Source organism: Alexandromys fortis, unplaced genomic scaffold (genome assembly GCF_014885135.2).
Source record: "Alexandromys fortis isolate MF-2015 unplaced genomic scaffold, M_Fortis_MF-2015_v1.1 scaffold_26, whole genome shotgun sequence".
Classification (NCBI taxonomy): Eukaryota; Metazoa; Chordata; class Mammalia; order Rodentia; family Cricetidae; genus Alexandromys; species Alexandromys fortis.
In genome coordinates this window covers 1,160,986-1,178,547 of record NW_026067894.1, presented here as the reverse complement: position 1 = coordinate 1,178,547, position 17,562 = coordinate 1,160,986, and the positions used below count along the sequence as shown (strand labels likewise).

Sequence of the window (17,562 nt, the reverse complement as noted above, 5' to 3'; positions counted from 1 at the left end):
TGTGGGAAGCCATAAAAACAAGGGGACACTGTCCAGAACTCAGTGGTGGCAGAGCCGTTGCTGCCATCCTGTGGGCAGGGAGTACCACAGTCCCTGGCAAGCTCGCTAAGGGTACGCTGCCCCTCAGAGGCAGCCTGGTCTCCAGGGCTGCCGTTTCTGTTGACTCCCATTGAGAATGACCCCTCCCCCCCCAGGCCACTGAGACTGATCCCTGACGAAGAACATCTGTTCTGTCTCTCCCAGGATGGGAGACAGTATAATGGGAGAGGGTTCTATTTGCATATGATTTACATACAATCTGCATTCTTATATGGAACCTGCCACCACTCTCCAGGTTTGCTGTCACCATCCCCAACAGTCTCCGGACCCTAAAAGACCAGATGAGGCTCCACCAGGGCTCCCAGGAGAGGAGCCACCAAAGCCCTGCATCCCCCACTTCCTCCCTCCCCACCTCATGTACTTGGTTACACACCAGGATCTTCTTAAGGGCGAAGTCCCTCAGGCCTCTGTTTCGTGGGGAGTCAAAGACCACAGGGAAGGATTTGTGAGGGGCCTCGATGTAGCCAAATTCCATCTCGTCCTGCGTGAGGAAGAAAGATCTACAGCAGGCCTTCTCAGGGGCTTTCAGGAAAGCTGACCCCAGACAACGACATCACCCAAGTCCTGGGGAGGATACAGGGGTGGGGATGGAGGGGGAGGCCTCCAGGGTTTTATCCAGAAAGCCTGGCCCTGCATCAGGGTGCCTGGAGGAGACGGGAGAGATGGCTTCTGTTGGGGAGTGGTCTTCAGCTCTGACCTATATTGCTCTAGCATGGCCAGGTAGGCCCATGTCCCCAGGCATTGCAGGCGGATGTGCCTGAGCGCCTGTACTCCCAGGCACCCACCCCCCCACCCTGTTCTTCTCTGGACCAGCCTTGCACCCACCTGGATCCAGCGATCGTTGTGATTGTCCACCCGGGGACAGACCACTAGCTTGCAGTTGGCCTTCAGAGCCAGGTGGGCCATGTCCTCCAGGAACTTGTCATTGCGGCCATGGGCATCTGTCACACTGCAAGGACAGTGACTGCCGCTGAGACGAGAATCCAGCTGTGCCAGACCCTGCATCCCTGGGTGCTGAGCCTCAGATCCATCCCTACCCTGGAGAGACTGGAAGACTCGTGGATGGGCATCCCGTCCCTAGATCACATCAGGTGACTGGTGTCTGAGCAGGGCAAAGCCAGGCTGGGGAGCCCAGAGAGGCAGGGTGCCTGAACTAGCCCAGGCAGGCAGTCTGGGGTGGCTACGGAGGTGACCTGGGGCTGATGCCACTGATGGAGGGGCCAGTAAGTGGGCTAGCCTTGTCTTCTCAGAGCAGAGAGTGAAGGTGATATCTCTGAGCAGACAGGAGGCTGGGACACTCTTGGATCCAGGTGGACAGAAGGCCTTTAGTGGCCACATCCTCTTCCTATGAATTTGCATCTGGCCACTCCTACCTGTGGTATTTCAAAGGTTGACCAGCAGAGGCCGCTAGATACTAGGGCATAGCAGAAGTACCAGGAACACCAAGAATGGGCAAGACTCAACAATGGATCCTGTGACTGGGTCTCTAGGTCCTCAGAAGATGCCAGAAATGACGTCAAAAGAGTGAAGCCAGGTCCCTACAGTTCCTGGCACACATGTAGGGCCCAGCCCCACAACTCAGATTTTGTTTTGTTTTGTTTTGTTTTGTTTTGAGATAGGGCCTCAAGTAGCAGAGGCTTGATTTGAACTCCCAGCCTTCGACCTCCTAAATGAGGGATTACAGGCCTATACCGCCACACCTCACCCCATCTCCGAGACTGAATTCAAGATGTCTGGGCCTCCATAACAGGTGGGGAGCCTGCAGACTTGGAGCTGGTGCCGGTGACAGTGGCGTGACCTCTCCTGCGGTCCTGTGGCACCTCAAGGCTGTGACACCATCCCTGAGTGAGGGCTGGCCAGCATTACTGCTTATATTCTGGTTTGGGCAAGGTGGGGCTGTGGGGAGGGCTCACCTGCAGACATACAGCTCCAGGGGCGGCTGGGTATTGGGGGTCATGATCCAGGGGGCCACTCGGAAGGTCACGCTGTCTGTGAAGAGCGACACCTCGGAGAGGGCCTGGGTGAGAGGAGCGCTCTGTGACTTTGTGGACTTTGTGGGCTCCAGGCTGCCCTCTGTTCCCCACGCCCCTCCCCTGACAACGCCCCTCCCCTGACCACGCCCCTCCCCTGACCCGGCCCCCATCTAGCACTCACCTCTGTGCTTACCAGGCTGACACTGAGAGAGATCAACCCTGAGAAACTGGTGTCAGGGAAGGCGAGCCCTTCCACGTAGAACTGAATGTCGCTCTCCCCGGGGTGCCGCTCCACCTCATAGACCTCGTGATGGGGTCCTAGCACCTGCTTGTAGTTGGAGAGGGAGGTCCCACCTAAGGAGAAGAGGGTCAGGTCAATGTGGGGACAGGATCGTCTGGGCCGGAACCCTTCCATCTCTAAACTGCCCAAGCAGTGACCTTGGCCCATGTCTCAGCCTCTCAGAGCCTCAGGTGAACTGTATAGCGGATAACTAGAGAAAAGCATCTGGCCCCAAAGGTGGTAAAGACCCAAATGTCCGTCCATAGCGGCTATAAACGGATTATACCCAATAAAGTGCATCCATAGACGCGCTCTTCTCCACCCACAGAAAGCAATGAAGCGCGCGTGCATACCACATAATGGACGAATCTCATTTGTGGAGACGGAAGACGGGAGTGGCTTCTGCTGCGGTTGGATTTTTATTGGGATGATTAAATACATCACCACTAGATTGCACCCCAGTCCCCTAAAGCCACAGATTCTGATTAAAAGAATCTAGCAATTCAGCCAGGATTTGAAGCCAGGCTCTAGCCTCCAAGGTCCCTTGCCTCTCCTTGACTGCTTGGGTGGGGCCCCCAGACAGCAAGAGTTTGGTGCTGGTCTACTGCCTAGAGGAGCCAGCAAATCACGTGGGGTCAGGGAGGGGCCTAGGTGCTCAAGAAGCAGGGCTTGAACTCTCACTCCACCCCACCTGACTGTGCAGTTGTGACTTTGTGTGTCTGGGCTTCAGTTTCTCCCTCTGTGCAATGGGACCGGCAATTGGGCCCCATCCTTGGCTGCCATACTGTGCCCCGGGGAGGAGTCACACAAACCACAATGAGTTACAAAAAGGTGACAAAGGCAGAGAGCCAGGGAAGGAGGACAGGGGATGAGACAAACCACCACCACTCACCTCGGGCACAGAAGACCCTCAGCCTCCTGGAATCGGGCAAAGACACCTTCAAGACCAGCTTGTGGCTTTCAAAGAGCTCATCAGGGCCACCGCAGCTCAGCACCATTGGGGACATGTCCTGCAGGTCTGGGAGAGTGACTTCTGAGACAAACGCCCCCGCCCAAGACTGTTGTGGAATATTGTTTTAACTAGGCAAAGATGTGTTACATTTGTTTATGCTGCGGAATATTACTCTGTGTAAAGGTCTGTTACAGTTGTTTATGCTGTATTTGTTTAACCATATACAGATGTGTGTTTAACTATGTAAAGATGTGCTCCATTTGTTTCACCTGGACTGTCCAAGGCACCTGATTGGTCTAATAACAAGCTGAATAGCCAATAGCAAGGCAGGAGATGGATAAGCGGGGCTGGTGGGCAGAGAGAATAAGTAGGAGGAGAAACCTAGGGAGAAAAAGAGGATGAGAGTGGGCGGAAAGAGGGAGGGAGGAAGGGAGGGAGAGAGAGAGAGAGAGAGAGAGAGAGAGAGAGAGAGAGAGAGAGAAGATACCCGGGGCCAGAAGCCAGGCAGCTGCCAGCTAGATGTGAGAAGCAATGAAAGTAAGATAGACAGAAGGAAAGAAAGGTAAAAAGCCCCAAGGCAAAACACAGATGAAGAGAAACAGGTTAAGATCTGAGCTAGTAAGAGATGAGCCTAAGCTAGGCCGAGCATTCATAACTATAAGAAGCCTCTGCGTCTTGATTTGGGAGGTGCTTGGTGGCCCAAAAGAAAACCTGGTACACAAGACCCCCTCTCTCCCTCCCTCCTCACCTCCCACGTCTGCTGTCACTCACCCTCCAGCGACCTCAAATGGCTGGCATGCAGGTCCTCCCTGGACCCACGGACGTCTCTGTCACAGTTTACCAACAGGATGGCTCCAGAGCCTCTGGAGCCCCAGCGCCAGGTTTTCTGTGGCACACAGGAAACTTGGGTTAGCTCAGTGGTCAGCCCAGAAACTTTCATATTCTGGGTTTGTTCCAAGATTTAAAGAGGGAAAGCAGAAAGAGAAGTAAGGCTCACACAACCTGTGTGGCCATATGCAGTAGCTCTGCCCAGCACCCACAGCGGAGGAGCAGGGTGACGTCACCACATGGCTCTGCCCAGCACCCACAGCGGAGGAGCAGGGTGACGTCATCACATGGCTCTGCCCAGCACCCACAGTGGAGGAGCAGGGTGACGTCATCACATGGCTCTGCCCAGCACCCACAGCGGAGGAGCAGGGTGACATCACCACATGGCTCTGCCTAGCACTCACATCAGAGGAGCAGGGTGACGTCACCACATGGCTCTGCCCAGCACCCACAGTGGAGGAGCAAGGTGACATCACCACATGGCTCTGCCCAGCACCCACATCAGAGGAGCAGGGTGACGTCACCATGCACAGAAATGGCCACATTAAGACAGAAGTCACCTCATCTTGACTCCATGAAGAAGTCTCTCCCATTCCAGCATTCTCCTGGACCTAACATTCATAAGGGCCTTGCAAAGCCTTCCAGGCTGAGGACCAAGCTGCCTGACTCTGGGGACACTACTGTCCCCAATACCCGATAAGTTTTCTCCATTTGGCAGGAAAGTAAAGAGAAACTCGGGGAAGAAACCCTTAGTTAATCTTCAAACCCAGGTCTCTGGGATGGCACAGGCCCATTGCTGGCTTCCATGGCACCCATGACACTTGCCCACCCCTCTGAGTATACACCACCCTGTGCCAGGGTCCGTGCCATGGTTTTCATCGGAGTCCCTGCCTACAACCCCCGAACGACCTTGTGCAGGGTGAACACACAGCCTTTCATTCGGGCATCCTGCCCCATCTTGTCCACAGTACCTCGAGATCCAGGCCGACTCTCTGGATCTTTCCCTACAAACTGTACCTCCTGCCCCATGAGGACTACATGCTTCCCACGGGACAAGGCCATCCTTCATTCTTCATGGCCTAGCTATAACTTAACGCCACAGCTCCCTTTACTGAAAAGAGGCCATCCAGTTACTCAACAGCCTTTTGTGAAGCACCTGCCATGTTGAGGGGTTCCCACAAAACCCCTGAGTAGAAACTGCAGCAAGCAGAATAAGACAGACCAGAAAGGGTAAGTGCTTTCCCAAGAGCCACACAGCATGTGTGTCATGGCCTAAGCTACTGCTCACTTGCGCCAATTTGGCCATCCTCCCATGAACAGTACAGACCCTTCTGGTGCCAGCATCACCCAGGTCTGCCTGTCAGCTCCAGCTCCACACTCTCGGGGTACCCAGTGTACTCACCTTGTCACTGGAGCCTTTCTTCACCTTGCCTGTGCGGCCCGTGTCAGCATCAAGGGACACATCTGCAAAGGTCAGACAGGTCACCTGTCTCTCCCTGTGATGGCAGGCCCAGCCATCTTAACTCCCACCCCAGCTGATGAGGAGCTCAACTCTGGAGACTCGACATCTGGGAGCCCACGTGCTGGCCCTGGGGCTCCGTCTAGAATGGCACTGGTGGATCTGGTGTTGGAGGGACACAAGTCACTGGCTTGGCCATGTGTGTTGGGTGACTATGACCCTGGGTTTCTATGCCACACACAGGGCGCCCTTAACTGTAGTCCTGGGGACCCATGGTCAGGGTCTGTTGTCTTCAGGGGAGGCTGCCATGGGCTCTGGATGAAAGAAGCGTGTGGCTCTTTGTGGTTCTAGGTTGGGTCTCAGGGGTCCGGAGACGTGTGGGACTCCCATGAGGAAGCCGCTATGGCTCAAGCGGGTAGCGATAACATTTCTATTGTCCTAAGCATGGCTGGGTCTCCATCCCCGTGGTCCTGGAGAAGTTTAGTGTTCCCAGGAGGCAGAGGGGAGAGGCGGCTGGCTCCACCTCACCTTCACCACACTCCAATAGCTACCATGTCCACAGCCGGGCAGAAACAGGACTTACCAACACCAGTGAGGTAGAGCACACTGTGACCCAGGGCGCGAGCATCCGGCGACTCGAAGTAGGACACCTTCACCTGTGGAAGGAAGTTAATCCTGAGAAGTCAAAGCAGGGGACATGGGGTCCACACCTACAACTCTGTTTTAAGTCAGTCCTGAGAGTGGTCTAGGCAGGGGACGTGGGGGCCACACCCACAACTCTGTTTTGAGGCGGAGGCAAAGCTCTTTGGCAGTTATGACCTGGGGTGCTGTTCCAAGGTGCCAAGTAATTTGAGGAGAAAGGAGCGGGGAAACAAAGAGGACATGGTAGCTCCAGGACCTTCTGGACATGAGAGACAGAGGGCCCACTGTCCCTGCTGGCCTAGGCAGTTTGACCTCCCTTGGCATCGTTCAGTCTCTGTACTGAGGGAATGACCACTCTGGTCCCGTGAACATAGTGAATGTCAGGATTTTGCCAAAGTCCAGACTCCCACCCCTATCCCACTTGACCCACATGGCAGGATTCTGTCCAGGGAGGGTTGCCACAGGCCACCATGTGCAGAGCCACACACAGGTCCTACTCGGTCCCATCCAGAGAAAGCACTGGGCCAGGAGTTGAGGGAACATTGTATGTGGGAGACACTAGGGCCAGCGGGGAGGGGTCGCCCAGAGGTGGCTTTCTGGGTGCACGTGGAGGCTTGACTGGTTGTGCTGGGGCCCCGTGTGAGTTCATATGAGTGTGGCCACGGACTCCTGCTGGGGGAGCACAGATGTTTATGGGCAACTGGAGGGAGTAACAGATCTGTGTGGATCTGAGGGGTGACCAGGTTTTTCCCGTGTGCTGTGTGATGTCGGGGTGGATGAGGTGGGCTATGGGTCTGGGTCTCCATGTGGATCTGAGGGGCGACCAGGTTGTTCCTGTGTGCTGTGTGATGTCGGGGTGCACGAGGCCTGGGTCTCTGTAGGGATGTTTCCAAGACGACACAGAATGGGATATAAGCTAGCCTGAGTTATGCTTACCTTGAGGTCATTTAAGTCCTTACTGACTTTGTCCGCCACCACAACCACATCCACGTTGGCATCCAGGGGCCAGTGGGCCCGGCCTGTGGGCTCCGCCACCCGTGCGGGATCATAGACCATGTAGATCTTCACCTCAGAGCTCCCAGACACCCCGAAGGTGTTGGCACCCTTGGGCACATCACTAAGGAAAGAGGGGGAGCGACAGGGGCTCAGAGCGTGGCCGTATGAGGCCGAGACTGGAATGTCAGCTTGGAGGGGATCCCTTACCAGTAGGACTGGGGGCCCTGCCTCCAAGTGTCTCTGCTCTAACCACATGGTCCTCCCTTCTGTTCATGAAGATGCCAAGCCTTCCTGCCTCAGAACCTCCCAGCACTCTGCAGTCTGCCTTCCCACGGTTTTATTTGGCAATGGCACCAGCTCCTGACCCCAGGCTTCCAGTGCAGCCGCCTCCGTCCGGCCTCAGGCATCTCTGTAGCAGGCCCCACACAGTCATTACTAAGGACCAACCGGCTGTGGATTGTCCTGTCAGCACCCATGGGACCACTGCTGAATCCCAACACTCCCACACCAGGCCTCAATCCCCTGACCTGACCCTCTCAGCCTTTGAAGCTTTGGTCCTCAGACATTTTTGGCGGAGCTTTCCCTCTGCCAACTGCCTGGCTTAACTGCCAAGGCCAGTTCTTCACTCAGTTCCTGAACTGTGCTGGAGACAAGGGATCCTCTGGATCTGGGGCTGCTGACCTTGAAAATGACCTCTGACACTGTCTGACTGTTGATCTCTCTCTCTCTCTCTCTCTCTCTCTCTCTCTCTCTCTCTCTCTCTCTCTCTCAGCTATTGCCACCTTCCCCTTCTCCCCAGGGCAGGGCACCTGCCCATCACCTGTACTTATCACACCTGTCTCTTAACCCCACCCAAGCCTGTCCCTGGCTTGCGCCAGGGGTGTCATTTACACCCCCTTCCCTTCTCCCTCATAGCCAGCTCATGTACACTCCAAACATCATCCATTTTGATGGTCATGGCTTGGAGGGATGGTCACCAGGCTGTTGGGTACCCACGGTCTGTGGAACACCCCTCTACGGTCTGTGGAACGCCCCTCAGCCTTCCTCCCTACCCAGGCCACCAGCGTCACTCCAACCCCAGACTCAGAACCCTTTCTCCTTTTGCTTGAAACTCGTCCCTAACTGGCTGCAAGACCCCAGTCTCTGCTCTCTTTCCCTCCACCCAGCCTCACCAATGCATCCCTTGCTGCCCCAGCCCAGCCCCAGGTTTAGCAACATTTATTATAAGACCTATTAACATAAACAAGGTATATCCTACAGTTGCTACACTGTGTGTTACTCCTTATTGGCAAGCACTGAATAAAGTCTGTAGAACCCCCTTCTCGCTGTAGCTGGCCCTGGGGGGCAGCTCATACCACAACTGAACAAGGCAGTAGCGTCTGTCCCAGACTGATCCTTATCTCATCAATAATGCTATTGCCATTGAATCTGATGGGTGACCTGACTGTGGCTTGAGATGTGTGTGAAATGCAGGTGTGTGTGTACCCAACATCTCCCCTCTCGGTCAGCAACCTCAGAATCGGTGCTGGAAAGTGTGGTGGTTTGAATAACCCCATAGGGTCGGATATTTGAATGCTTGATCCCCAGCTGGTGGGAGGATTAGGAGGTGTGGCCTTGGAGGAGGTGAATCACTGTGGGGTGGGTTTGGAGGTTTCAAAAATCCAGGCCATTGCCAGTTAGCGCTCTCTGTCTCTCTGTCTCTGTCTCTGTCTCTCTCTCTCTGTCTTCCGCTAGTGGAGCAGATGGAAGCACTCAGCTACAGCTCTGGCACCATGCCTGCCAGTCTCCTGCCACGTTCCCTGCTGTGTCACAGGTGTAAAGGTGCCACCCTCATAGGTAGGGACCAGTTGTGGCTTCCCTTGAGAGGCAGCCATAGGCAGAGTAAGCCTGCAGAGCCCTTCCCTGGGGCATGGAGGAGCCTGTCCAGCCCGATTCTGTTGCTTTCAAGGCTCTGGCCGCCCTCACCCTGTCTATGCCAGTAGCAGGTACCCTGCAAGGTCCCAGGGTGGCAGCGGAGTCATGGCTATTTCTTGTGGTGCCCGAGAGGGGCGGATTTTGCCAGGAGGGTGCTGTGTGTCCTCAGCTTCTCATTGCCTTGGCATCCTGGCCCTACTCCTCCTAGAGCCTCAGGCATTGGACTGGCACTACGGGTCGTGTGGGCGGGCCATGAGTTAAGGGACAGGCGTGTGTGGGAGCTGGGGTAAGCCCAGGAAATCCACAGTTGGATCTGCTTCTGGTATACATTACCGTGCCTCCCGTGTTGCCTCTGCGGGGTATCTTGCTGGGAAGCTCCCAACAGTGTGAAGTTCCGGCAAGCCCCCAGACTCAAATCAAAGGAAGCCTCCTCTCTAAAATGAAGGGGCAGGACTAGCATGGTGCATTTCCCTAATCCCAGCACTGGAGAGGCAGAGGCAGGAGGATCTCTGTGAGTTTAAGGCCAGCCTGGTCTACATAGCCAGCTCCAGGCCAGCTGGGGTTACATAGTGAAACCCCATCTCAAACGTAATGGGGGGGGAGCCAAAGAGGCTGTACTGGTCAGTGTTTGTCAACTTGACACAGCGATGGCGATTTGGGAAGAGGGGACTTCAATTCAGAAAACGCCCGCATGAGATTGTCCTGCAGACAAGTGTGTGGGGCGTTTTCTTGACTATTGATTCATAAGGGGGCTAGACTACTTTGGGCAATGCCATCCCTGGGCTGGTGGTCTTGGGTACTTTAAAAAAGTAGACTGAGCAAGCCACGGAGAGAGATCCAGTAAGCAGCACTCCTCCAGGGCCTCTGTGCCAGCTCCTGCCTGCAGGTTCCTGCCGTGAGTTCCTGCCCTGGCTTCCCGCAGTGATGGAGTGTGGCCTTGGCTAGCAGCTGGAGGTGGTTCCTCACACTCTCCCCAGTGGTTAGAGAACAGTGCCTTTTGCTAGGCCATGGCAAATACACCCTTTCCTCCCCCATGTTTCTTTAGTCACGGTCTACATCACAGCAACAGAAACAAGTTAGAACAGGGGCCATGATCACTTCGGCTGTTGTTCTCCAACCCAAGCCGCCACCTTCATCTCCCTGTCCATCGTCAGCCTGGGAACTCTCCCAAAGCCTCCACAGAGCGTGACCTCTGGTCCCTGACCCACTCCGCCTTGGTTTTTCTCCTCCATAAAATGGGCACATTTACAGAGCCACCCCCTGGTCTGGCGAGGATTCTGGCGATGCTGTAAAAAGCTGCGCTATGTTTGGTGGCTGCCGCCGTCACTCTTCTTGGTCTGTGCCACCTGCCCTGGCTTAGCACCACTGCCCCCCTTTTCCTCGGCAGCCTGCAACACTCGGCATGTCTTCAGGTCTGCCCGTATGCTGGAGAGCAGGGGTGCCAGCCCGATTTGTCCTGGAGGGTCTCCTGCCTGGTGCCAGGAGGAGGGCCACCCAAACCAGCCGCGGTGGAGGCCATCAGAACCTAGACAGTCCTTAGAGAGCAACAGCAAGAGGGAGTGCAAGATGGCACTGAGCCCCAGCCTTCTCCAGTCTGCACACTCAGTCAAGGTATACCTGCCTGCCTGCTGGGGCCATCTGCCTGGACTGCTGGAGGTGCAGAGGGGGCGGGCTCCGAGCTCCTGATTTAGCTTAGTTTGTCATACTCTTGACCTCTTTGCTCCCCCACAACCCTCTCAGGTGGGCGTTTCTTTCTCTGTTTAAGAGATGACAACATTGTCTCAGAGAGGTGAGGTAACTTTTCTCAGGTCATACAGCAGGGAGCCACACACTTATCCCCCATCTCTCACGTGGGCTGATATCATAAGGAGCATGTGACCGGGGCATGTCCTGCTGAGGGGAGATCACATGGGAGGTCGTGGGAAGGACACACACACACACCACGTATATGCACACAACACACACAGCACACACATCACATGCACACACAGCACACACACAGCACACACACATCACACACACCACACCACACCACACACACACGCACACACATACACACACACGGACACACATGCCCCCCCACGCACACAGCACACATACAGAGCACACACACACCACACCACACACACCACGCAATGCACGTTTAGGAACAAGAACAAACATCCTGCACACTGACTCTCAGTGAGTTCCCCTCAGCAGGCACAAGGCAGGTGGACTCAATGCCCCAGAGCTCAGCAGAGCAGGTGAGAGTGTGTGCTGAGTGATGGGGCAGGGGGGCAGGGGAGATAGCAGGGGGCATGGGGGACATGGGGGGCAGGGGAGATAGCAGGGGGCTCTTCAACCAGGTGGAGGGGGCACCAGCCAACCTTGGCTTTCCCCCTCGGTCCCCCTTTAGCCATTTGCAGCTGGCAGGAGTCATGAAGGGTCATGGCTGGCCCAGCACCATGCAGACACATTTCCTTAAGGTGTACACCATATTGGGTGTGTCTGTGACCTCTCCTTCCCAGAGATAGCGATCGGTAGCTCAGGAGCACCTCGCTACGCCCTGGCGTTGCTCAGTGCCGGCTGCCCAGCCAGCCCAGGAGGAAGGCTGGAGACAGGCAGGTCTCCCCACAGTGGGTACAGGGGCCCAGGTGGCAGCTGTCACTCTTATTCTTGGAAGCAGAGGAAGACTAGAGCCTGGGACCAAAGTACCCCGAGAGAGAGAGGGCCCTGATTGGGAGTCAGTGCAATGAGTCATGTTCCTCTCGCCAAAGCAGATCTGAGGCCTGTGGGTGATGAAATTCCTCACTAGTACAATGGGAGGACGAGGGACGCCAACTGTATGGCACACAATAGGTGACATCACCCCACCTAGCTAGCCTGAGAGAAAGCAAGCTCAGAGGGGTTAAGTGACGGGCCCAAGGTCACACAGCCTGCAAGGACCAGCACGACCCCTCAGCTATTCTGTTCTGAGAAGCCACCCAATTGGCCACCTCTGGGCGCTTCTTCCTATATAGTGCACCCAGGTGAGTATTGGCGGGGTGGGGGAAGGGAGATCTAGTCCTCCTCTCTCCTCACTAAGACCAGAGATTGAGTCCACACTTGGTGGCCCACCTGGCTCACAGCATGCCTACTGCCCTTGAGAAGTAGTGACCTATCTTCTGTCCAGCCTAAACAACACTATGCTTAAGACCTAGGCAGGTTTGGTCAGATGTCTGGCCCCAAGGACTTGTTGGAAGCACTTCCTAGTAGGGTTACAAGTGGCCTTGAACTCTAACAGAGAATGACTGGGGTCCTGCTCTGGGGCCCAGGGTGCATGTGGAGGCCCAGGTTTGTGCCCCTGTCCACAAAATCCAGCTTTCTCAGTTCCAGCCCCAGGCCTGGGTGCTTTGGAACCCTGGCCTTTCCCACTTGTGGCTGGGTTCCATCCCTGCCCCCTCCAGGGTCCTTATCCAGCGTGGCATGTCCCCACCCCACACATCCTGGGAGGCAGGGCCACAGTGAAGTTGGGCACACTCATCAAATGAATGCATCCTGAGGATAGAGAGGCATCCACACCTAGGCGGTCAACCCCCTCCAGGACAGCTCAGGACAGCAAGCACTCGACCTGGCTGGCCACGGCCCGGCCCGTCACCCTGACCCCCAGCCCCAAGAGACCCTGACCCCGCCCAGGTCCAGGGACAAGAAAGCAGAACCAGGGCTTGAATGTGAAGCTGCTAAGAACCCAGAAGGAGAGGACCCAAGGAACAAGTCACACACCAGGATCCAAGCGACAGAAAGAAGAGGCCTGAGGGTGCTGGAGGGCTGGATCTCCAGCCAGCTCAGCACCGTCTGAGGGTGCCGGAGGGCTGGATCCCCAGCCAGCTCAGCACCGTCTGAGGGTGCCGGAGGGATGGATCCCCAGCCAGCTCAGCACGGTAGGTGGCAGCTGGTTCCGAGGAACTGTGTCTGGAACTGAGGGAACGGACCTCTGAGACCAATACCAGTACCAGGTTTTCCGTTTTGACAGTATTGAGGATTCGACTCAGGTGCACCTGGCAAGCACTCTCAGGGGCAGAGGCAGGCTCACAGAAGAGCAGTGGCATGCCCAAGGTCGCACAGCCAGGGACCAACAGGACCAGGATGCGCTGGCTGATCACACATCCTCCATGCTGAGTTTCAGGGATGACACCAGAAACTACAGGTCTCTTTTCACTTTTGAGACAGGGTCTCACTTGGTGGCCCAGGCTGTGCTTGGACTCGCAGTCCTCCTGCCTCAGCCTCCCGAGTGGTGGAAGGACAAGTGTGTCCCCTCATCCTGCCTGATGCCAGCACTGCTGTGAGCTGCCCACAGTCCACTCGCTGTCCCACAACTGATGGCTCTCAGGCCACCATGAAACCCGAATAGGGCCTCCTCTCTGTGGCCTCATAGTCCAGGAACAACGTAAGCATTTAGATGTGACCTCCAAATAAGGGCACCCCTCCTTCTGTAGGTACAAGGACAGGCTGGAGCAGTGAGAGAGAGAGAGAGCCCTGCCTGGTCCCAGTGGCGCCTACAACCTGTCAGTCCCTTGAATTAGGATCCCATCAATCCTGTAATTACTTCCCTGGCAGCCCGGCCCAGCTTGCCCATGCCCCGGTGAGTTCTGAGAGCACTGATCTACGCGGCACTGGACACAGCCGGCCAGACACACTGCAGGGCATTGCTGGTTTGGCATTCAGGAGGCCCAGGAGATGCTCAGGCATGGTCCTCCCTGTGGCTTCATACTCCTGCATCCCAAACCCCAGAGCTATAGGACTGGAAGACCCTATTCGGCTTTGCTGAAAGGTAGGAGAGAGGGTTGAAGCTGCCCATTGGAGTGAGGAGGTCAGGGTGCTGACGTGGCCTATTGGGGATGGGAGTCACCGCCTGCTGGGGCATAGGCCTCAAGTGCTGAGATAGCCCATGAGGAAACTGGGGCAATGGTGCTGAGATAGCCCAATGTGGGGTTCTACAGCACCTGCTGAGTCTGGTTACCCCTTGGTACACAATGAACCACACATCCGAACATTTTTCCAAATACTCAGGCCATGCAGCCCCTGGGGAATGAATCACTTCCCCTGATGTCACCTTAAGCGCCGTCACCTGGAGGCTCACACTCCGGGCAGCACAGGGACTGACACGCCAACCACTTGGGGGGGCCTTCCCCTGGCTTATCAGCAAGCAAGACCAGTTCTAGACCTCAGCTGGAGCTAGTCACCAAGCAAAGGGGTGGGGAGCCCCAAGTTCATCATTCATCATCAGGTGTGACCCGGCTCCCACTCAGCCTCTGGGGGAGCCTCAGGCTCCTGGAAGCCCCACTGGCTTGCCCATCCAAGGCACCTTTCCCCACTGCCACTGATTTCTGGGCAGGAGAGCCCTCCTCAGGGATAACTCCTGTGCTACCCCGTAAACTCTGGGTAGCCGTGATGCTGGTCACTACTCGGGATGCAGAATGACAGACACATCAATCCCTCCTAGAGCCAGCCAAGGGACTCCACAGCCAAGATGGCTTCCTCTGCTCTTCTCTGGGTCTGTCATCCTGAAGGATGCCAAGGGCTTGGTGTTCCCACCACATATCCTGCTTTGTCTCCTCTCACGTCTGAGGAGCCTTGAGAAGAGCAGACGCGGGGGTGCCCACAGCCGGCACAGCCTGCCAGGCACCTACAATGGAAAGGGTTCTCCATATGCACGTCTCAGTTACCCCCAAGCCATGATGGGGTTCCCATTGACTCTCAGGAGCAGAGGCAGGCTCACAGGAAGTGCAGCGGCATGCCCAAGGTCGCACAGCCAGGGACCAACAGGACCAGGATGCGCTGGCTGATCACACATCCTCCATGCTGAGTTTCAGGGGGCCCAGCGCACCCAATCCGAGTTTGGCGCACACGGTAGAGATAATCTGGTGACGAAGGCAGACCTGGCTCCCTGTCAAGTGCCTTAGTAGAGTAACACAAAGCTGAGGTTTGAAAGAACCTTCTAGAAACAACCTTGTCCCTAGGTGAGAACAGGGCCTGGGATCAAGTAAGGGGGACCCGTGGGCTCCCCTTCCCCGGCAACAATGTCAAATCAGGATGGCCAGATGCAGTACAGCAAGGCTCAGTTGAGTGCCAGCTAAACTGCAGGCTGCAGGATACGGATGTCCCTCCCAAGGCACCGCTAAAAATTCACTGGGGGCTGGCTCCGAAGTAGAGCACTTGCTCAGCATGCGTAAGGCCCCCAGGAAGTGCCAAAACATTCCCTATCTCTGTCTCTTTCCTTTCCCTTTCCCTCCCCCAGCTCCACTCAGTGGATTCTATTCATGAAATCTAGAATCCTATGCTAAGCAGACAGGAGTAGATATGATCCCCCTAGGCATATAGATCTGATGAGACTAACCCGAGCTCTGGTCCCCAGCAGCAGATAGTCACGAGTTCCTGCTTATCCCTGAGCATTCCTGTCACCTGGGTTCCACACCACTACTAGAGAGGGGGACAGTTAGACAAGGCATCAGTGGAATTCAGGTAACTGAATTGCTTCACCCGCCTGGCTGGGCAAGCCCAGGGACTGAGTCCCAACGGTGATCTGAATTCAGATGATGCACTGGGAACCGCCAGCCCTCAGCACCCTTTGGAAGGCACCTAGAGCTCCAGAGGTCCCAGACATCACCATAACCACCTTCCCCGGCAGCCAGACAAAGAGCTGAGGCTGTACTGGGTCCCTGCATCCCTGTCTAAACAGAGCCAGGACAGGAAAGACTTGGGTCAGTGGGGGAACTGATGTCATGGCTGTCCTATTCAGATGTCTCCATTGCCACTCTCAGAGCCACCATCAAGGCCACTGCGACAGTCATCGTCGTCACCACCGTCATCTCTTGCCAGCCCGAGTCCCAGGCAGTGATCCAGGATCATTTCTTAAATTAAGTCATTGAGTTATCCCTTGGCCACTCCCTCTTAATCCTAGTTACTCTGGTTGTCCCTGGCTGGCCTCCAAGGGTCAAGATGTCACATGCACACCCCTAACCACAGAGAGGTGGAAAATTTGCAAGACATGGAGGGAGGGAGGGGGACCCAACCCTCTTCCCTGGCTTAGAGCCCCAGCTCCTTCGGAAACTCCACTTGAAGGCTGGCACGTAGAACCCAGACAGAGCTTGGTCCCAAGACGCAGAGTAATCTTCTGAGGCTACCCTCGTCCAGGGACTGGACCCAGTGTTCCGACCCCAGAGCACCTGGGTAGACCCTGTTCCCTTCCCTCCCAAGCTCTGGAGCTGGCTCCACCTTCTCTGGTGTCGAAACATCATTCTGCCTACACCCTCCTGCATATTCTTTGGCCTGGGGATCTCCCACCAAAGCACAGGAGAGGGACCCAGCTCTTACCTGTAGACATTCACCGGCGTCTCCACGCCTACCACACACACGGCGTGAGTGGGCTTCTTCAGAGATAGCTGCACAGCTCTCTGTGGGGCCATCCTGTGACCAGCTCCCAGCCTTCTGTTTGGGCTAGCTCAGGTGCCCAGCAGCCACAAGCCCTGGCTGCCTCCCCGGCTCCCCAGCTCTTCTTGGGGACACCTGGCTGCCGGGCAGGAGCGTGCGTTCTAGTGGGCTGGTGCTCTCTCTCCTCCCTTTTAATTTCACCCTGCAACCTGGGGAGCCTGCCTGAGCCTGGTCCCCACCTCCTGGCACCACGCCCAGTCACCTAAGTCATGGGCTGTCAATCTAGGAGGCTGGGAGGGAGGTGTCTGAAGCTCTCTGTGGGGTGGGAAGGGGCCCTGGGAACAGCCGGGTTCAGCTGCCACCAGGAAATTCAGGGGGTCTAGTCATCTCATTCTTAGGCTCTCGTGCCTGAACCCACACTGTGCTAGCCTTCTGAGGGCTCCATGCGAGGCACCAGCAATCTGTAGATCCTGTCTCCTACGTGTGGCAAGCCAGTCTTCAGGGTCAGCTCAGTGGATGAGTGTTGCATGGTTCAAATCCCAGCCATGGCACTCAGAGCCACTGAGGGGACAGGGTCACTTGAGTAAGCTCTACATGACTTTGTTTAGCCTGTGTGTCTAACAGCCGCTGTCACAGGGAAACCTATGGGGTGAGAGGTCAGGGCAGTGGGAGAGAGTTATCCTGGGCTAAAAGACATGCTGGTGGCCGCTCGGGTCTCTAGAACATTGCTAGTGGGTGGCAGAGATGCCTGCCCCCAGTTCCACCTGACCTACACACCATCTGAGGCGATGCCCTGGTGCCCATAAATCAGGGGGCACAAGTCAATGGCGAGCACCCTTGACCAGCCACAGGGGTGGGGACTTGACCAGGGCGTCAAAGTGTTAGCCACCACCCCTAGCTTCACTTCCATGACTTCGTTCCCACAGTGGCCCCGTGAGGAGGGTCTGAATTGTCCCCATGTGACTGTGGAGGATGGAGGTTTTCTCAGGATCTTTCCCAGCCTTCCCATAAGCAAAGCGAGGACCAGGGG

General features: G+C 56.0%; 1 protein-coding gene across 2 annotated transcripts in view; it reads right to left on the bottom strand.

Annotated features, from left to right (window-relative positions):
- The window catches only part of LOC126508833 (protein-arginine deiminase type-1), a 30,483-nt gene extending 13,766 nt beyond the window's left edge, over positions 1–16,717 (bottom strand). The window contains exons 1-10 of one of the 2 annotated variants that reach the window (XM_050154271.1): positions 16,476–16,717; positions 7,170–7,350; positions 6,175–6,247; positions 5,535–5,596; positions 4,076–4,190; positions 3,245–3,370; positions 2,266–2,426; positions 2,013–2,116; positions 925–1,048; positions 473–580 (exon numbers count right to left, since the gene is read on the bottom strand). In XM_050154271.1, the coding sequence (XP_050010228.1) occupies positions 473–580; positions 925–1,048; positions 2,013–2,116; positions 2,266–2,426; positions 3,245–3,370; positions 4,076–4,190; positions 5,535–5,596; positions 6,175–6,247; positions 7,170–7,350; positions 16,476–16,567 (1,146 nt within the window). In that variant the 5' untranslated portion in view covers positions 16,568–16,717. Of the gene's footprint in view, positions 1–472; positions 581–924; positions 1,049–2,012; positions 2,117–2,253; positions 2,427–3,244; positions 3,371–4,075; positions 4,191–5,534; positions 5,597–6,174; positions 6,248–7,169; positions 7,351–16,475 lie in introns of both variants that reach the window. The other variant, XM_050154266.1, reaches the window with a different exon arrangement.
- Between the last annotated feature and the right edge of the window lie 845 nt (positions 16,718–17,562).